General features: G+C 33.8%; 2 protein-coding genes across 3 annotated transcripts in view; one reads left to right on the forward strand and one right to left on the reverse strand.

The window, feature by feature from the left end:
* LOC128240320 (carnitine O-palmitoyltransferase 1, liver isoform-like) overlaps nucleotides 1–16035 on the forward strand; it is a 35358-nt gene extending 19323 nt beyond the window's left edge. The window contains exons 11-16 of one of the 2 annotated variants that reach the window (XM_052956915.1): nucleotides 995–1169; nucleotides 5686–5757; nucleotides 6706–6866; nucleotides 7567–7723; nucleotides 8107–8223; nucleotides 10904–16035. In XM_052956915.1, the coding sequence (XP_052812875.1) occupies nucleotides 995–1169; nucleotides 5686–5757; nucleotides 6706–6866; nucleotides 7567–7723; nucleotides 8107–8223; nucleotides 10904–11095 (874 nt within the window). In that variant the 3' untranslated portion in view covers nucleotides 11096–16035. Of the gene's footprint in view, nucleotides 1–994; nucleotides 1170–2974; nucleotides 3135–5685; nucleotides 5758–6705; nucleotides 6867–7566; nucleotides 7724–8106; nucleotides 8224–10903 lie in introns of both variants that reach the window. The other variant, XM_052956916.1, reaches the window with a different exon arrangement.
* A 2432-nt stretch (nucleotides 16036–18467) lies between these two features.
* On the reverse strand, nucleotides 18468–22033 carry LOC128240008 (adenosine 5'-monophosphoramidase HINT1-like). The gene is made up of 3 exons (XM_052956482.1): nucleotides 21916–22033; nucleotides 20404–20508; nucleotides 18468–19286 (listed from the first exon to the last, which is right to left on the reverse strand). Exons 1-3 carry the CDS (start codon nucleotides 22024–22026, stop codon nucleotides 19122–19124), a joined length of 381 nt encoding a protein of 126 aa, XP_052812442.1. The 5' UTR covers nucleotides 22027–22033; the 3' UTR covers nucleotides 18468–19121.
* Nucleotides 22034–22230: the final 197 nt, after the last annotated feature.

The raw sequence follows: 22230 nt of genomic DNA on the forward strand, positions 1-22230 counted from the left end.
ACAAACAATTTTTCTTTTCATCATATGCCTGTTAAGGATTTAAAATGACAGTTTATTGTAATTTTTCAGAAAAACGCGCCAAATTGTATGCTGACATAATGTTATTTCAGAAATGACGTAGTTGAATTTGTGTCCCAGCCATGTGTGCGCCATAATTTGATTTGATTTGGAATTGAAAATGGGCTCAAATTTCAAAAACAGTGAAAAATATCATAATAGGGAAATATAATTTTTAATTCACTTACTAAATCACCAGAAAGCATATGGCATATTCAATTCGTGCATACATGCCATATTCCCCAGCAGGTGTAAAAAATCCTCTGAAAATTTACTTCATCCCAAGAGGGTGAAAACTCCTTTTTGTTTTTTATACTCAATACAGTTCACCAAAGAAAATGATTGAAAAATGAAAATCCCTTAGCCAAGGTCAAAATCTCCTGTTTTTTTTCTGTGCAAAATCCCTGAGGAGCCTTTCAGAAATATGGCATGTATGATTGATGACAAAATGTTAATCATGTGGTGAGTTTTGTAACAATCATTTTGCATGTATAAGTTGATTAACAACAAAATGTAAGTTTGGTGGCGAGTTATGTATCAATAAGTTTCTCAAAGTTTAAACTAACAGTTTATATATATATGAAAAAAAATACTGAATTTTACTGAAGATGGTATGCTAGGATAGATAATACACTGAGGGAGGATCATGAGAAGAATCAGGAAAAACACCCAATAATACTGTGTCTAGTACATAGGGGAAAAAAATAGACTGGAACAGTTTATTCTAAGTCCATTTATACTGATACGTAACAATTATTACCTATAGTATGTAGGTATTAATTTTAATCAGTTATTCTCAGGAACATATCTGCTTATTATCTTATGTAAAATTTGGTATTTGTATGGCATGGAGTGTGCTTAACCACAATATACAATGTCCCCATGGATGTATTGTTTTTTGTGTTTCTAAATATAATTTTTTGTTTATTCCATTTAGAGCCTGCGGTGGTATTCTCTGTCCACCAATCAGCATAGATGACAGTGACCTTGAACAGCTTCATGATTCTAAAAATAGCCTCACTTGTTCTTTATATAGACCAGAGAGACTTTTGTGGGAAATCCCCACCTCTCTAGCTAATTCTATCAATAGCGCACATACAACAGTATTACAGGTACTATTTACAGAAAGTTTGCAATAACTGATGGCTTTTTTCTTTACCTAGAATTTTTATTGTTCTGTGTCCTTCCATTTTAATTATGTCACAAAGGGAAAAGTGTTCACCTCACTAAGTAGATCTATCTGTTTTGTAGTTTATATCAGGTCATGTCAAACTTACTCAATATTTAGCATCATGATGCAGGTTCTATATTTAGCATTATAATGCAAGTTTCTATATTTAGCATCATGATGCAGGATCCATGTTCAGCATCATGATGCAAGTTTCTATATTTAGCATCAGGATGCAGGATCCATATTAGCTTCATGATGCAAATTTCTATATTTAGCATCATGATGCAAGTTTCTATATTTAGCATCATGGTGCATGTTTCTATATTTAGCATCATGATGTAAGTTTCTATATTTAGCATCATGAAGCAAGTTTCTATATTTAGCATCAGGATGCAGGTTCCATATTTAGCATCATGATGTAGGCTCTATTTTTAGCATCATGATGAGGTAGGTTGTTGTCTTTCAAAATCTAAATAACAACAACTACACACAGCTATTAGTGATAAATGAGTTGAGTAAAATAGTGTGTAAAGTTGATCTATGAACCTTTGAATGTTCACATAATTGACCGTATTACTAAGTAGTCATGGCAAAAATTCTCATAATTTGAAACCTGATTATTTAAAGACACATATTTATTGTTGGTGCCTGGAAGGAAGGTTTTGAGTTTTGAACCTGAAGCTGAATATTGAAGCACGTTGCTATATGACTAGCAATATGACTAGCAATATGTTTTAGCAATTTGTTGAAGGGTTTGGACTGCTGTGTGTCAGTGTGGGGTTGGTTTTTGGTATGAATGGGACACAATTAGGACCAATACAGCTTTTGGATCAAGGGAGCGGGAGTTCCCCTCTAAAATTGTTCTTGTAAAATTTTCATGCTGACATGGTTGTAAAAATAAGCCTAAATTGTGCCAGAATGCAAAATTTAAGACAAAAAATAACCAAAATTTGCCTACGTTTTGTTAGTACGCATTTGACAAAATTGAATATGCACTTATTTGAGTATGGAGTGATTTGTTTGGTTGATGATGAAAAGTTTTTATGAATATGAGCCAATCAAAACATTGTTTGCCAGTATGATTTGATTGGTTAAGAGTTATTTTTGGAAAATAATGACCTATCAACTCTACATTTTGGCTTTGACCGAACCAAAACTTCATACAGTTGTATACAATTTGTTGCAGTCAGTAGTATAATAACTATTTATCTGATGCATATTGTATAAAACTCCTTATTTCTCCTTATTTCTTTGGTTTGGTGAAAGTTAGTCAAAATGTTTATTGATTGGCCAATATTTATCCAATAATGGCTTTTGACCAATCAAATTGCTTTTTGTGCACAAACTAACCAAAATATAACATGCAGATAAGTTATCCAGTTTTATACAATTGCTCCCCAAAAGCCAAGATTTATGAAGTTCATAAATTGAGGGCTGAAGGTGACACATTAGTGTGTATGCCTGTATTTTGTTGTCCAGACAGTTTGCTGTCTAATGGGAAGAATCAAACAAAGTCTTAAATACTGCTTTCTATTTGGAAATGAAATTGCACTAGAATGTTCAGCTTGCTTTATGTTTCGATTTCTTTCAGCTTTGGCTTGAACATCAAAATTTTAAGATTATTTTTGCTTTTCAGCTGATATTCTTGCGCTATTTCTTATCTGCTGCTGTATTCAGTCCAATAATAATAATATGTAACCTTTATCACATGACTAATATCAGCCTCTTTCTCATTGCACCCACCAGATGTGTAAATTCAGCCTGCTTATTTGACGAAGAGGGTAAATGCCGGCCTCTGCCCTTCGATAATGCAGAATCTGAACTCTGTAAACCCTTAAGATTACAATGGAATGTTCCAAATGTGTTGGGAAAGTCCATTCATGGGGCAGTCAGCTCTTTGCGAGAGGTAGCTAGGTAGTTAGATGTGGTACACCGTCACCCCTGCTTTCCGTCACCCCTGCTTCTGAATGTGCTTTCAATATTATAATTTATTTTGCTTATATGCTTTCTCAGTCTTGTTTGTAACTGGGGCTTTGTTTCTAATATTTCACACAAAAGTGACACATGACCTTCCTGAACTGCTTTTAGGTTGCTTTTGTGTTGCTTTTGTGTTGCTTGGAATGCTTTATGCTTGCTTATAGAAATAGACTTATTGTTGTATTCAGTGAAATGTATAATTGGACAAAGTGTCATGTTGTGCTTTCATGGAAATGTCAGCATTGTGGGAAAAATTAGAGTGGTTTTCAATATTGGTCTAAGTGGAAACCGAGGATGATCTACTTACATGGTTTTATAGCATGTGAAACACCCACACGGAACATAGAGTCATTACTCCAGAAAACATTCAGTAGATGCAATCCCTCTGAAGCTAAATAAACTCAACACCCTATATTTGAAAATAGCAGTGTCAGTTTGATCTCTTCCGTTAAAGCAAGTTAAGTTGTTTTTAGGTGTCTGTTTTTCAACGATTTCAAAAGATTTGCTGTTTGCCATAGCCTTAGCGTCTTTCTTGTTTGTGTGCAAAACCTTTAAGCCTTTTTTATGCCACAACTCGAAAACCATTCAAAATGTTAGTATGAGATTCTATACACATGTTGCCAGAGGCTATCTGCTCATTTACAGCATGGCCAATATTTCTGACTCAGAGCTCTTGATTTCTCCGGCTGCAGGGAAGGAAATTTAGTCTGACAATTTGAGTAAAGGAAATGTGTAAATCCTGATGGAAACTACATAATTTAGGGAGAACTTATAGATTAGAATAATTAGCGTGGAAAACATTATTAATGGTGCCTGCTATTTAGAGTAACAAAATCCTGATATTGTGTGCCACATGTGACCGCCCTGTGTTACTTGTTTATTTTGGTTCATTCGTTTATTGTATGTTTTGTTTCAAAGCAAAGAACTTGTTTGTTCCCGTTGAAAGGTGTCAGTAATGTTATTTGCTTGACAATGTACATGGATCAAGCTTGAGTGATGTTTTTGATGTTTTATTCAAACTTTGGAAGTATTTCTAAACAAATCTTTCACGTTTTATTCTTTGAATAGAAACAAAATATTCTCATGAGCTTAAAATACTACTGTTTGCAATTGAATGATGCATTTCAAGTATTTAACTCAATAAATGATTGTGGCTTTAAGTACACCAAAATGTGACAAGTGTATTTTAAATGAAATAAAACATTTATAGCCTAATATCATAGGAAGGTTATTGCAGTCATCAATGATTTGGCATATATTGTAATGCATCACCATGAACTCACGACTGCAGAGGCGGTCTCAGTCACCCCACAATGCATCTGTACGGTTTGCATTGGTTTAACATCAACTGACCAATTGAATCGGAGCTTTAACTAAATATGCTCAGAACAGCACTGTTACAAATGAACATCTTTGAAGTGCTGAAAACATACTGTTTAAAAGTGCTTTACAAATTGACAATCCTTTTGTTGCAAATGACATTGTGAATGTGATTTTAATTAACTGATGAGTACGCTTTGCTAAGTTTATTTGCCAAAAACTAAAAAGAAAAGTTAGATGAAATCTCCAAAGTTTGTTTCGTTTATCTCTTTTTTTGGTGTTGTTTAGTGTTGTTAGGTATGATAATTGTACCATGTAAACGGTAGTTCATCATCGTTGTTTTGGCATTAAACTCATAGATTATTCTTGTTGTTGTAGTATGGATATGTAAAACCATGTGTTCTTAGAGTATGGATATGTAAAACTATGTGATGTGTTTTGGGTTGATTTATTTTATCGTAACGTTTTTTTTTGCTGCAAAGGATTATGTTATAAATTAGTTATGAGCCAATTGTTCTGAACTTTGTTCAAGTTAACAACCTTGATGACATCATTGTTTTTAACTTCTTTGGAAATTTAATAGACACACTTATGATCAGTAGTTCTTTTTACAAATATTGACACAACTATTTCAACAGTTCTTGTTTCATATCAATATACCATTGCATCATACAACAGTTCACCTTTAAAATTATTATAACAATGTCATTTAAACAACATTGATGACTTTAATGAAGTTCTTAACAATCGGTCCATTGACTTTATTATTTTACTAATAGAACTCCTTGCTTTCAAATTATGCATTGTGCAAACCATCTTCCTACCCTCTGCTTGCCCTCTTTTGACTTAAAATAATTTATTCATAATATGTGTCTGGTTAATATGATGAACCTTTATTTTCCTCTTAACATTTCATTAATTAGTAAATTAAATAAATATTTCACATTTACTTTTCAGAATTTAAATATGATATATGTTTATTAAGACTCTCTTGGTATTTTTATATTTGTAATATTTGTATTTTGATTGAAAACGTAAAAAAATGGACATTAATATTTTCTTAATCTGAGTAGCAATCATGGTTCTGATCAAAACTTCTTTTCTCCAGCTTCAACAATTTTTACTTCTGTTTGTATAAATTATGCTTTATTGTTCGCCAGGCAATTGAAGACCTCGACCATCGTGTGGAGGGGTACTTCAAGTATGGGAAGGGATTTGTGAAAACATGCAAGGTATGTAGTTTACAGTTATTATCTGTTTGCCAGAAAAATTAAATGCCTAATTTTACATATCCATTTTTCTGGACCATCCAGATGACCTTTATTAAATTTTGTCTGGTAAAAGGATATGAAAAATCTTTGATTCAGACCTTTATTAAATTTTGTCTGGTAAAAGGATATGTAAAATCTTTGATTTAATTCAGTCAATAGTCCCTGTCACCTTGACTTCCTTGGATTTTACATATCCTTTTTCCAGGTCAGCCCAAATGACTTCATCCAAATGGCTCTTCAATTAACTGACTATAAAAATGCAGAGAAGCACTGCTTGACATATAAGTCATCCATTACCAGTCTGTACCTCATTGGCATTTGAAATATCCACACCATCGATGACATAGACAATTGTATCAAAAGATTCTACATAATTAATCCATTTACCAGACTAAATTATGCTACACATATCCATTTCCATGTCAGATGCAATGTCTACATTCAAATGACTCAACAATTGCCTATTACCAAAATGCAGGATAACACTGCTTAACATATAAACCTGATTCATGACAAAGATTACTTGGCCTCTTAATTTAATTGACAAAGACTCTTTATTGTGTCAAAAAATATGTTTCTTTATTTTTATACCAGACAATTAAATTCTGATTTTTCATATATACATACTCCAGGTGAGTCCAGATGCCTACATTCAAATGCAGGACTATACACAAGAATGCAGAAAAACACTGCTTGACATATTAATCATCACTGACAGAGGGAATTTCCTCTCTTGATTGTATCAGAGTTTTACATATCCTTATACCGGACACAAGTTAATGAAAACATTTGATTTCACATTTCCACACTCCAAGGTCTATTGACCATCTTGAATCAAAGGTATTGCATATCCTTGTACCAGAAAAAAAATTAATGAAACACTTCTGATTTTACATATACATACTCCAGGTCAGTCCTGATGCCTACATCCAAATGGCTCTTCAATTGACATACTACAAGAATGCAGGAAAACACTGCCTGACATATGAGTCATCCATGACCAGACTGTACCTCATGGGGCGGACCGAGACAGTTCGGTCGCTGACAATGGAGGCCTCAAAATTTGTGAAGTAAGTTTCATTTCAAATTATGGCTGTGTTTTTAAGATGCACAGTATTTGGTAAATTTGTAAAAAGACGTTCTTTATTGGAATCTGATTATGTGCAAAAAAAAATCAGATGGAGGACAATTAAACACTGATACAAAATAAATGATAAAGTTTTATGTAAATTTCGAAAACATGTGATGTTTGAGGAAGGGCTGAGATGTTTTTTAGTCCTAAATTTAAAGATAAAGTTAAACTTTTTATATGCTTATTCCATGGCTTTGTTTAGAAGAAATGAATGGGTTTTTTATTGCCTTCTTTGCCATGTGTTGTTGTGGGTGTCATCAATAGCATCTGTGTCACTTTCATTATGATTCATTAACTTCTTACCAGTATATGCTTATTCCAAGGCCTTCTTTGACAACTCTGTTTCAACAGGAGATACTATTTGCCTGTTAGGTGAGGCATGAAAAAAACACGCATCATGTATAGAAACTGTATGATGGAATAGACATTGATTGTCAATTGTTTTCACTCTGATAGTATAAATCTTTAACTTTTCATATGCCTTTTCCAGGGCCTTTTTCAACAAGTCAGTTTCAAAGGAAGAGAAGTTTTGCCCCATGTGTGAAAACCATGCTTTCATGTACAAAGACTGCATGAATGGAAGTTTAGCCATAATCTAAGTAAAATTAATGACACAATTTTTCATATCCTTATTCCAGGGCCTTCTTTGACAAGTCAGTTTCAAGGGAAGAGAAGATAAGTCTGTTGCGCGCAGCGTGTGAAAAACATGCAGTCATGTACAAGGACTGCATGAATGGAAAAGGCATTGATCGTCACTTGTTCGCGCTCTATGTCGTCAGCAAAGGGTTGGATTATGTAAGTTATCGGCTCATTCCTGCTTACATGGATAACTCCTAAAGAGTATTGTTATAAGCTTGGTGTCCTTGTTGGTATTTAAAGCCCATCCGTTTTCACAAGGATAATGCTTATATCATTTTAGTTAGTTTCTGTGGTGAAGGCAAAGAGAGCATCGTTCAACATATGGAAAGTAACTGAAAATATGTCAAAGGTTTTTTTTTGCAATGAATTTTTACAATGACAATATTGATAAAGACATTTTTCTCACTATCTCTTTAATATTTATTACGTCAAAGCATGTTATTGACATCACAGCCACCCAAGCAACAGTTAATAATATTTTTTTGTCATTTTTAGGAAACTTAATAAAAAAGCAATAATTCATCTTGATGTGTTTGTAGGACTGTGAGTTCCTGAAGAAGTGTCTGAGTATTCCATGGACCCTGTCAACATCCCAGTCCCCCCAGCAACAGCTGAAAGACTCCCCAAGCTGTGACATGCCAGAATATAGGGACAAGGTAGGAGTAGTTTGTATGTGTATGTATGAGCTTAAAAATGCTGCGCCCCACTCACAGGTTAGTAGGTTTGGCCAATTTTTCAGCTAAAGAATTTGATGCCTGGAACATTCCCCACCCCATTCATTTGGCAAGCCAACCTGCTCTATGGATGGGATTTATACAAACTTAAAATCACACCAATAAAGAAGTGAAGTCTATTCCCTGGTGTCACGCATGTTTCAGGCATCAAACTATTGCAGATTGTCAAACTGGCCAAGGGTATTATCTGGATGGGGGTATCACCAGGACTCATTGACTGCAACAAGTCCCCTATATGCTTATAACAGTCACTATAGCCACAGTTGAAAGGTTCTTCCTATGTCCGCGAATATAGGGAAAAGACAGGATGTATTAGTTAGTAAGGCTTAAATTTTGCCCATGCTAGAATCAGGGGAAAGGTGCTTTGTGGTGGTTATTTGATGACAAGAGATTCAGAAGGCAGAAGATCATGTTTGTTGCAAACTTAACTTAGAATTATGATTGGTACATGAAAAATCCCAGGGAGAAATAAATGTTTGTTTTTAATGAATAATTACATGGCCAGAAACTCCCCAGATAAAAAAGCGCCAAAATATTGAGAAAAAAAATTCAATCTGTACCTTAATCAAATGCTATTTTGTTTGTTTTGATCATTAAATTTGAACGAGTTAAACACGATAATGCATTGAAATAGAAAAAATTAATTGCAGTCACCCTATATTGTGCCTCTTCAATGAAAGCCTTGAGATACTTAACCTCATAATGACTCCAAAAAAATAAAATTCTGCTCGTACAATGCAGTATTGTTCACTGAGATTATCTAGCTTATGCATGTCATTAAGTTTCTGTTGAAAGGAAGCATCATTAAGTTGTGGTTTTAATGTTTAATTGATAATGTTGTAATACCTGCACACACAAATTTTGAGAAATCGAGGCCAGATTTTAAATTAAATTTTTATGCCCCCGAAGGTGGGCATATTAAAATCGCACCGTCCGTCCGTCCGGCCGGCCGGCCGGCCGGCTCTATAACTTTCCTTTGTATGGACAGATTTTAAAATAACTTGCCACATGTGTTCCACATACCAAGACGACGTGTGGCGTGCAAGACCCGTGTCCCTACATCAAAGGTCAAGGTCACACTTAGTGTTTATTTACAATGGAGTGCTGCATATAAGGACATAGAGTATAGGTTGTCGTGTCTGGGCTGTAACTTTCTCTTGTATGGACAGATTTTAAAATAACTTGCCACATGTGTTTCACATACCAAGACGACGTGTCACGTGCAAGACCCGTGTCCCTACCTCAAAGGTCAAGGTCACCCTTAGTGTTTATTTACAATGGAGTGCTGCATATAAGGACATAGAGTATGGGTTGTCGTGTCCGGGCTGTAACTTTCTATTGTATGGACAGATTTTACAATAACTTGCCATATGTGTTCCACATACCAAGACGACGTGTCGCGTGCAAGACCCGTGTCCCTACATCAAAGGTCAAGGTCACACTTAGTGTTTATTTACAATGGAGTGCTGCATATAAGGACATAGAGTATAGGTTGTCGTGTCTGGGCTGTAACTTTCTCTTGTATGGACAGATTTTAAAATAACTTGCCACATGTGTTTCACATACCAAGACGACGTGTCACGTGCAAGACCCGTGTCCCTACCTCAAAGGTCAAGGTCACCCTTAGTGTTTATTTACAATGGAGTGCTGCATATAAGGACATAGAGTATGGGTTGTCTTGTCCGGGCTGTAACTTTCCCTTGTATGGACAGTTTTTAAAATAACTTGCCACATGTGTTCCACATACCAAGACGACGTGTCGCGTGCAAGACCCGTGTCCCTACCTCAAAGGTCAAGGTCACACTTAGTGTTTATTCACAATGGAGTGCTGCATATAAGGACATAGAGTATAGGTTTGTTATGTCCGGGTTGTAACTTTCTCTTGTATGGACAGATTTTAAAATAACTTGCCACATGTGTTCCACATACCAAGGCGACGTGTCGCGTGCAAGACCCGTGTCCCTGCCTCAAAGGTCAAGGTCACACATAGTGTTTATTCACAATGGAGTGCTGCATATAAGGACATAGAGTATAGGTTGTCGTGTCCGGGCTGTAACTTTCCCTTGTATGGACAGATTTTAAAATAACTTGCCACATGTGTTTCACATACCAAGACGACGTGTCACGTGCAAGACCCGTGTCCCTACCTCAAAGGTCAAGGTCACCCTTATTGTTTATTTACAATGGAGTGCTGCATATAAGGACATAGAGTTTAGTTTGTCGTGCCAGGGCTGTTACTTTCCCTTGTATGGACAGATTTTAAAATCACTTGCTACATGTGTTCCACATACCAAGACGACGTGTCGTGTGCAAGACCCATGTCCCTACCTCTAAGGTGAAAGATACACTAAGTGTTTATTCACAAGGGAATTCTGAATATAAGGACATAACAGTGTAGGTTGTCAAGTATGGGTGGTATTTTTTTATGTTCAGAGGCAATTTAAAATAACTTGCCAGATGTATTTGAAGCGTAAAGGCAGGATCAACTTTTCATGTACTGACCTTGTTCGTAGGTCAATGTCACATTCGGGGGCATTCGTCACATACTGTGACAGCTCTTGTTATTCATATGATTAAAACTATGTTTCAATGTTTGTTTCAGGTTAGCCCGGGAGGAGGCTTTGGCCCTGTCTCGGATGACGGATACGGCGTAGCGTACATGATTCCTGGCGATTTCAAGTTTTTCTTTCATGTTTCGTCCAAGAAATCGTCGAAGCAGACCGACTCGACGTTGTTCATGAAACAGCTGTTTGAAACCCTGGATGAGATGAAACAGTTATTTGAAGGAAACTGAACTGTTTGTAACCACAGTCAACGAAATAAGATTAATATCCACCATTGTAACTAGATATTGTTTTACCCCACCACACACATTCCATACACTCAGGATAATTGATAATTGATTGATTGTGATAATTGATATTTGATTGATAGAGGCTTAAATGGACTGAAACTAGTTTAAAATGTATATTTTGAGAATGTTTTGAGTTATAAGATTTAGATGGGTATGCATCACCAAGGTTTTAATTAGGTTATGTCTAATAGCACTATATAATAATGACCTGCATTTCGATTTGAAAAAACAGTACTTATATATGTCATATCCAGGAGAAATTATCCCCTGGAACTTTAAGTGCCCTGGCCCCATTCATAAAAAGGTGGGGGGGGGGGGAACTAACTGTTATTGCTCAGGTAGTGTATGACATGAGGTAAAAATAGATTCCTGTCACATGACTGGCCCATTTTCATGCCAAGCTAAACAGTCTACGATGACACTTGAAATTATTACAATTTTGTTTCTTCATATCTTTTCATATTGAGACAACCATGACAACTTCTTTACTGGTTCTAGATCACATTTGTTGAGAAAGAATTAAACGACAATCAATTAATTTCTAGAATTTCCTGCCCGACCCCTCATTTTTCTGCAGCCCCTTAGAATTTATTGACTCAAATAAAAACGTCAACTGGGGTTTGTATATGCGTATCGGTCCGGTATTGTCCAGGAACAGCGTTTATTCATACCTATTGTATTGATGTATCATTCATATCTAAAAAAGAAGCATTGTTAAGCTCATGTTTGTAAGAAAAATAAAAATTAAATTGTCACCCCCACACCCATTAAAAAAAGTGGATAAAAACTCTAGCAATTTATATTGGCAATTATTTATTGAAAATATGGTTAAAATATTGGCATTGCTCAACTAGTTTCAGTCCCTTTGAAGATATTATTTAACAAATATTCTTAGGTTGTATATTTGTGCAGGAAATCAACATAGCACAGATGTATGCATAGAGCTGATTCTGTGATCGGGAATTGAACTCTGTAACTACATAAAAAAGCATTGTAGGGACCCAGTGTTCACATGGACAATTGAATAATAGTTATTTCCTGATCATGACTTATAGGGGTGTTGTTCCAATTATAATTGATAGTGATTTTGTGATTATCAAGTATTATTTTATTTTTTTATTTTAATTTTTATGTATTTCTGTTTTAAATTTTTCATTTTGTAATCACTGCAATATAAAGAAAGAATTGGAAACCGACTGAAAAAAGGACAGAAAAGCAATTTTTCAAATTTAATAGATTATCTTTTATGTAGCTACATGTATATTATTATCAAGAAACTGAAAACTATTATTACAACATGGTATTTGCGATGTATTTAGCCAGTTTTATACTTTTTGCCCTTCAAATAACAATTGTAGAAAAAAATGAAGATTTGCAATTTTGGGTCTGGAGTTAATTTTGGGTCTGGAGTTAAAAACTCGGACTCAAGACATTGGTCAATATTCTCCCTAGGCATACTCTGGTGATTCAGGACTTTGTAGCTATTACTAGTGTTTTTTTTATTTATATTTTTAGCAATGTTACAATATGAACATTTTTACTCTATCATTTTAAAATCCCTATAAACAAACCTTAATATCACAAGGTAAAATATTTTTTTACAATGATTGATACTGTTTTTTTCATATGTTTAAGTTTTTACTATGTTTGATTTTTTTTGATTTGTAAAGAAAAGCATTCAAAGATTTTAAATGCTTTAAATTGCTATGCGGGATATTAGAATTATTTATCATGCTTAGTTTACATGCATGTACCATATTTGGGAAACATTACACACCACACAGGGTCATATGACATTATAATGACTGGCCAGTCAGCCTCCAGCAGTGTATATGGTCCGGATGAAGTGGTTACAAGTGTTATATTTCTTATATATATATATGTATACCAAACATTATAATTTACCATTCAATATTTTTAAAGCGCTTTGGATGTGTTTTATTGAACAAGAATGTCATCTGGCTGGCCATGTTTGTTTGACACAATTTTTTGCAGTTGTTAAAAATGCAAAGCTGCACTTAACAGTTATATTATGGTAGCAGTCCTTAAAATATTTTTGGACAGATTCTGACAGGCCAAATATAGATTATGGACCCCTGACATCATAGAACTGAAATTGTATTACAATACAGTGATATATGCACCAATCAACTTTATATATACATATATACGAATCAATTGACTTCATACATACAAAGAAGGGCACATTTATGTATGCTTAAATATTACATTTTATAGAGTAAGTAATTGATTGAAGAGAAAATGTATCAAAAATAATACTCATTATAACAATTGAATCTGACTACATTGTGATATTACCTCACCCAACAAAACAATGCATTTTATGTTGGATTTTATTATTCCATTATCTAAATAGTAAATATTGAAGTGAACAGCGCCCAGCAGAAATTGGTGTTGAAGTAAATATTTGAATTACCAGATAATGGCATCTTACTAAATGTGTTTGACACAAAAAAGAAACAGATTATTTTAAGTTTTCCATGCCCAGTGCTGGTTTTCATACAGTATCTTAAGTCACTTTCCTAATTTAAGAATCTCGTTGGTGATATGATATTCAAACTTAATAATTTCTGAAAAAAATAAATAAAAAAATTATACATTATTTTTATTGACCTTACTAAAAAAACATACTCTCATGTCAAAAACATTCAAACATTTTTTTTAAATTGATTATAAAAATTATAAAAAAAAATTGACTTAACTTAGGACATGACTCAAGATGCTTTATAAATACATCCCCTGACAAGACATATATCACCATGGATGCCGCAATGCTATTTTCAGTCATAATGAAACTTACTCCTGAGTTTAGACCTACTTTCTATTGGACCAATTTCTGCTTGACATGCTTCAAGTGTAATTGTATTTTAGTGCTGTACGGTTTTATATATTGGTGTTCATATCATCCAGAAATTATGGCGATCTTATGTTTTACGAACATTTATACTAGGGCATTTGATTAAGAGTTATTGAAAGGGTGTTACACCCTGTTCTTTTTTGGTAGCACCCTTCTGCTGTCATGGAAACTAACACGTGCATCTTTCTGTGTTCATAGAATTAAACGCTTAAGACTGTCATTCATTTCTTTTGTTTTGATTAAAACTTATGTAAATATAAATACATCCATTGTGTCGTGAATTTTTAATCGCACAATTGTTTGGCCAATTTCAACATAAAATGTGTAAAAAAACAACAGCCTCAGGGGTTGACTTTTCAAAAATTGATTAGATTGAAACATAAAACTTGGGATTATAATTAATTTTCTGTTCCTTTCCAATGATAAACGTTCCATCCCAAGTTTGAGACATTGGCCTTAACCAACACAATTAATCATGAAAAACTACCTTCACAAATTAAAGCTATCTACAGTATTTATTTTCATGATCATTTGTTATTCATAACCAATTTTACATGGACGGAATGGGTGTATGACATTACTTGCAACAATGCTTATTCTCTTAAGGAGCCTTTAGTTAAGTGTTTTAGTGTTTGTATATTTGTTTAGTAGAGTTTGTTCGGTACTTGACTGAATGTTAGTGCTTTGAACTCAGTTTTTGTACAATTGTTTTGTGAATGAATATTGTTTTTACTTTATTGTATGCTGTGAATTTCCATTGACTTAAGATAGCATTATCATATTTTGCATTTCAAAGTCTGTTTTTCAAGTTTACTAAATAGTTGTAGTTGTTTTAAAGTTTTGTAAACAAAGGGACCATAAGGCCACAAGAAAATACTTCATTTGGCCTCACCTGACCCACATTTAAAGGGAAAGGTTTTCTGGGTTTTTTTTACTTGCTTAACCTTTCATTGCGTGATATTAAAAAAAACGAGAAAAAATATGATCACCCCAGAGGCTATTAAAACTAGTGGGTCTTTGGGTCAGAGTTTTTCTGTTAAACGGTTCATTAAGGTCAAACAGACTATTGATCATTTATGGACTTAGTTGCAAGTAATTGATAGCCCATTTTATGTATCTGTCCCTATCTTCCAATCATTTTTGATAAAAAAAACTCATGATATGAATTCAATCAGTGTGTATGTGAAATGCATTGGTAAAATGCCCATTGCCATTGGCATATTCATTTCATTTTCACAAATGTTAAAAGTCAGGAGACAATTAATTTATTTCCCTAATGAATGTACCTGAATTAAATAATCTGTCATCACTCCACTGATGATACTGTTTTTGGTTTTTAAGGCCTCAGGTGACCAAAATCTTACTTAGTGTTGGCACAACTGTCTCTGTAATATATGTAGTCATTGTATGTGTAAATAATACACAATAGATTTATATAAGCCACTTTATAAAATCAAGTAACATTAAAACAAGACTTTGGCTTTCGATCTTGTTAATAATTAAATCTGAGATTTGGTCTGGTGTTCAATGGGTGCAAACACTAAGTTCGGGGTCGGTAATCATAAAACATAAGTCATTTCTTAACTCAAGTCAATTTCCTATATTTTTCATACTCAAATTAAAAGTATAATTGTTTTTAACATGAAAGTCTTTATTTTGAATCAAATCAATGATAATGGAGTATTTTAAATATTATCAAGTTATTATATCATTTCTTGAGATACTTGACTAAAGAAAATAACTTATGATGTTTTAATTATGAATACCATCCCAGGACTTTGTGTTGCTCAAGACACCATTTAGTCTGAAAACAGCATTCTAAGACTTAATGCCAGTTTGTGACAGAAACTTGTTTTGCTGTTCTACAATTCTTGTTTTTCTTTGTAAGAAATAGAATGTTAGATAAGGTAGCCAACTCGTCAGAGATAAGTAACGATCATTTCAGTATTATATATTGTGATCATTGTCAGCTAGTGTGTGCAAATAAAAATTCATAAGAGTATCTGATCTGTGTTTTATGTCAATCTGTTTAACAAACTTTTAAATTAAGGTTTATATTAAATTGTTCAACAACTGCAGTCAATAGATCTAAATTCAATAGATGTAATAGTTCATAGCACTCCCCGATATAATTTTGGGGAGCTCTTTGTCCATCTGCCACAAACTCCTCAACTAATGGAAGGGTTTCAAAATAGCTTGGCAGAAATATTTATCACATTAAAATTAGGGGTCCTAGGTATTTTTCAAATCCTTCCGAAACTCCAATATTTCAAAATAACTTTACGAAGTTGTTAACCACACCAAGCGAACATGTACAGCCAAGATTCAGAGCCATATTCCATCAAGGTTACACTTAAGGGTCAAGGTCACATAGCTTTTTTTGTGTCCTCTTCAAAACTTATCAACTGATGAAAGGATTTCAAAATAACTTGGCAAAACATCTGAAGGTGACGTGCAGAGCAAAGGTTCCAGCTTGACCTACCTTCAAGGTCAAGTTCACATTAGAGGTCAAGGGTCACATAGCAATTTCTGTGTATACTTCTTAAAGCCTCAACCATTGAAAGGAATTTAAACAAGCATTTTCAGTGAAAAGATATCCCCCGCCAACGATGGCTTGTTTGTGCTTGATGGCTTGTTTGTGCTTGAAGGTTCATATAACATTCAAGTTTCATTAAATTCTAGCAGCTAGTTACTGAGAAATGGCTGCAAACAACATTTTTTAATAAATCAAGGGCAATAATTCTACCAGCTAGTTGCATAGAAAATGCTGCAAACATGGATCTTTTAATAAATCAAGGGCAAATAACTCATATAGAAAATATACAATCCAAAATATAAATAAACAGGCATCATCGCAGTATGTTGGTTCATATTTATTTCAAGTTTCAAGAATTTCTACCAACTATTTACTGAGAAATGGCTGTGAATGTGCATTTTTCAAAAAATCAAGGGCAATAACTCCAAGGACAATTGACCAATCAAATTTTTTTTAGACGGGCATCATTCCAGTATAGTGGTTCATATTTATTTTAAGTTTCAAGAAATTCTACCAGCTAGTTACTGAGAAAACGCAGGTGACGGACGGACAACGCCATTTCAATATCCCCCTCCCTATTTCATAGGCGGTGAATAAAAAAACATGACACAAACCTCAACACATGAATCTGACATGCAGATTGCATTTTTAGCCATTTTAGACTTTAGAGGTCAAGTTCACACGTACATTGAACAGTCTTTGAAATTCACTTTTGCATATAACCAGATTTTGGATACCTTTTTAGAAAATTTACCTACCCAAAAAATATTTGTCGGCCAAAATGATGCATGTTATTTTTGTAGACTGTAAAACTCAAAAAGACAAATGTTTATGTATAGAATTGTTTTACTAGAAACACTTGACACATAATGTTATGTGGCTCAGGGGTCTTTTATTTAATATACATCCTGTTTTCAATTTCCAATTTATACTGCTGTTTTAGCTCTTAGTGCTCAGGTGGGCAATTGTGATCGATCAATGCTCGGGGTCTATTGTCCATCATCCAGCGTCAACATTTTAAAAAATTAATATATTATCTGAAACCCCTTGTTTGTTTTTCTTTGCTTGTCCATCACTTACCTTTTGTTAAATACACCAGGACAAGCCCCATCCCCATACTTCAATTTGGCAAACAATGCTCTGACACGATTTGTAGAAAGGAATCTAGAAACTAAATAAACACAAAGCTGGTACCCGATTTATAATTTTTGGTTCCTAAATTATCATTTTATGCCAACGTCACTTGGAACTCTTTACTATGAATGAAAAATGGTGAGTTCCTGAGAATTTTTACTTTTGTATAACTTTCTGATCAGGAACAAATGGTCATATTGACAAATATTGGGAATGCCAATATTGCCTACAAATGAACAAGAACGCTTTCAAAATTAGTGAGAAAAGAATAATGTTCGTTTATTTAAGGATTGATCACATTTTTTTTTATTGCATTTATACTGTATGAACGCAGAAGGTCACAGGAGTAAATTCCATGAAGAAAATAAAGGCAAGAAAAAATGTTATCATTGCTTATTATATTTTTATTTTAAATAATTATTCATTATGATTAAAAATTAGGAGTATCTTCTGTAATTGAGCATTTGTTCTAAAAGAATTATACATTAACTGACATAATTTGTTTGTACTTGCAATTTCCTTGCGTGTTATATAATAAGAACATGAAGTATTATCTATAAAAAGGACTAGGCGAATGTAAAAATTTAAAAATACACTACCTCTTTAATAGACAAACAGTTTGGGGTCCTTTTTTATACATTTTAATACATATATTTTTTAACATAAAATTGGAATTTTCAAATTAGGAATAAATTGTATATGTTTTAGCACTGGGAATGGGGCTGAATTCTTGATCAAAATTGATCAAAAAGAAAACACACTAGAATAGGATCAATCAAAGATTGAAACACATTTTATTCATCCATTCCCCATTTACAATGAGTCAGTGAACTAACAATAAACAGGTTTTGAACCTAGTTGTAAAAGTTTTCTAATAAAAACTTAGAATCAGCTATGAAATATTCATGAAGTGCTGTGTAAGATGACAACATATCAGTTGCAAATATTGAGTCCAGATATGGGAGTGAACAACAATATACAGTACTTGTATATATCTTCCAAATAGATTCATAAGCATATCTAACAATCAATCAGTATTCAAAACAAAAGTTTTTCTAAAATCAGAAGCTCACAAAATCTTTAAACGTATGATTTACAATTGTCTTTTAATACACCTGTAGTTCTTAACTTGGGAGTAGGGACTGTTGAACTTTTTGCAATTCACCATAAGTCAATGTGAGATGATATTCAGTTACAAATATACAATCTTTAGAAACATCATAAAAAGCAACATGAATTTTGACAATAAATTAAATTGGATAAATATTCAATTTATATGCACACAAATTGCAAAGAAAAAACAAATCTAAAATATAAAATGAGCCTATAAAAACTTGAGCCGATGACAGCAGAACTTGTAAATCTGAGAGTTGGCCTTGACACAGTTAGATTGTTGTTGACCTTGAACTTTGACCCAGTTATCCAGGGGGCCAGTTCATCTGTCTTCCTCCCATGACATGAAGATGTATGTGAAACACCGATTGGGAGCCATCTTCTCCGTTGTTAAGGACAACACGGTAACCGTTTTCAAGGCCTTGTTCCTTAGCAACCTTCTTTGCTACCAGCATCAAGTGACCAAGAAGCTGAAATGTTAAAAACGAGTACCGGGGTATTGACATTGCTGAATAGTAAAAAAAGTTAGCGAAAGAGCGGTGGAGCAAACACCAACTTTAGTAAAACAAGAGATATTACTCAACATATATTGAAGAGTTACATATATATAGTGGGCCTTGTTATACATGTGTGTATTGTCTATTGTGTACAAGTTTCCATATGAATATCTTGAATGTTTTCTGAGTTATGTATTGCACAACGACACCAAGACTATGACATGACCTTGACTTCTTTTATTCAGAAAAAAACAGAAGAGCCAATAATTAGAATTGTCATAAAAACTTGAAGCCAATTGTATAAAGGTGGTTAATTTCTTTGGTTTGATCAAAGTTGGCCAAGACGTTTTATAATTGGTAAATATCTATCCAATAATCACTATTAGTTATTATCTTCAAGGAAGCTTCAAGTGGGGATCGAACATGGATTACTCCCTAGGTGGGATTATTGTGTAGGGGGATGAAAATGGGTTATATTTTCATGTGCCTAATAAAAGCTTTCCTGACTGATATTATTATTATAGGGAATGATAAAATGTTAAAAGCTAGGATAACACCATGGCATGCTTCGTAGGACACCCTGATACACTTCTGGGCTTATATTATAATGCTTCGTTGTGAGCCGTCAGCCATTTGGCTAGGAAAATCTCGTAATCATGAATAATTAATAAGACAATTTTGTTTGTTCTGCAAGGAAACATTGCAAATGTGCACAGACACTGAAAAAATATTCTGGCGATAGCTGGATATGAAGTTGAATCGCCAGTTCATTACGAATTTTGAAAAGGCAGCCCACTTACTTGGAGACAACATTAGACACTAATTGTAGAGAATAAAAATTGAAACATGCAATTTCATTAGAAGAAGAGCTGTCTCCCCAGCCTAATGCATACTCGTTACAAAAAATGTTGTCAGTCAATTTTCCCCAAGTTATTTATAATGGAGTGTATTGGAAGAAAATACCGTGTTACATGGCATAAGGTTTTCATAAACTGTAGATGTGAAAGCCTGGACACAAAACTGACCCTTAAAAGCATAATTCATGTTAGATGAACAGTTTAGTGATTACACTGTTTCGAAACCAAAATACCTGTTCATCCTCGTCCTCCGCATTGTCAAGACTCATGATTGGTTTCCTTGGAATCACCAGAAAATGGACAGGTGCTGTGGGATTTATGTCTTTGAAGGCAACACACTGAAACGTTGAACAGTCAGTATACAGTGGTATAAGTGTGTACGCAACCGCAAGCCCTGCACTGGTTAATTGCTTCCCAGGCTTGCTAAAAAAATTATAAAGCAGGCTCTGTTAAAAAGTTCAATGCCATGCACTAGATTAAGTATATAAGCTTATTCATCCAACAGGATACCGGGTACTTTTGATGGCTGTAATCACACTGAGCCACTGAAATATATTTATGACATACAAGCACATGCTATTGATAATCTAGCTATTCGACTAAGTCACTTGTAGGCAAACCTACCATTTTTCGTTAACATTAATAGCAGCATAATTTTTTGATTTTCTACAACTTTTTTATATGTCCAATTGTGGACTAACTGTTAATAGCGTTTTATCCAGCTGAAAATAGTGTCGAAATTTCATCTTTTTTCACCAAAACTGACCTCAAATTATTTATTTTTAACTTTCAAGAAACTTGCAAATTCACATTTTTTTGTCCTTTTATCGCTATTTTCACAAATCTAAGGGCTCTGGCCCCATAACAAAAAAAAATATTACTGAGGATTTCCCAGTTGGCAGAAAGCTCTTTAAATTCATGCTTTGATACTGAAAGCCTAATTTTCAACCATTGGGCATAGAAAAGAGAATTCAATACATTGTAAGTGGGTATTCCTGCACTAAACTATAAGCTGCAACATACTTAATTTAACCTCTTACAAGTTTCAAAGAAAACACATTTTTGGAAAATGAAATTCAATATTTACAAAATATGAACTTTAAAATCTCTTAAATGGTATAACTAAAAGACGATATATATAAGAAAATTGAATCTTTAGCCATTTATCAACACAACAACTGGGAAAACTGGTCGTTTTATAGACTCCATAATAGAGGCATTTAATGTGTTTGCAAATATTTAATCAGACAGCTCTGATTTAAAACCATTAAACAAGGAGCCTTGTTGGTCACGGTCTGACCCTCTTTCTTTTTTCTCTAGGATAGGTAAATTTTTTATGTAATTCATTGTTGTTACACAACCAATTCTTTGGTTCTGACTTTATATATCATTTTATACAGGAAAAATTTCTCCTTCAGGCTTCTTAATTATTAATTAAATTACTCAGAGGTGAGTAGTGGTAGTAGTCTACTAGTCACAACAATACAATGAAAACTACAGGGACTTTATTACAAGTTTTTACTTTTCTATTTCCTTTATTTTATCTAATTCTATCAACACATATACTTATAATAGACTGTGGCAATAGATTAAACAAAACAAGATAACGTTTGTACATCCTAATTACTTCCAAAACTAAACGAAAGTAGGTACGACTGCGCTGTGTACGAAACATGCCACAAAAACAAGACTTCACTAGAAGTACTACAGACGTGACAGTTTTTACAACTAAGGCCGAAACATACCTGATCATCTTCGTAAATATACGGCGTTGGTATTTCACGCCTCAGGATTTTTCCGAAGATGGTATCGCCACCCGGTTTCGCTGCCTTCGCTTTCGCTACTTCGTCCGCCATATTGACATCTAATAAGCACAATAATCAATAATTGCTATATTTACTTTCGTATTTAATTCATTTTGTAAAATAAACATGTTAAAACATGGAATTCGATTAATAAACAACTATCAAAAAGTTAATTATGCTATAAATCATCTAAATTATATCCAAATTACCTGATATTCACGTTTCATTTATTTCATTCTACAGTGGTAGTTTCGG

This window comes from Mya arenaria, chromosome 7 (genome assembly GCF_026914265.1).
Source record: "Mya arenaria isolate MELC-2E11 chromosome 7, ASM2691426v1".
Classification (NCBI taxonomy): Eukaryota; Metazoa; Mollusca; class Bivalvia; order Myida; family Myidae; genus Mya; species Mya arenaria.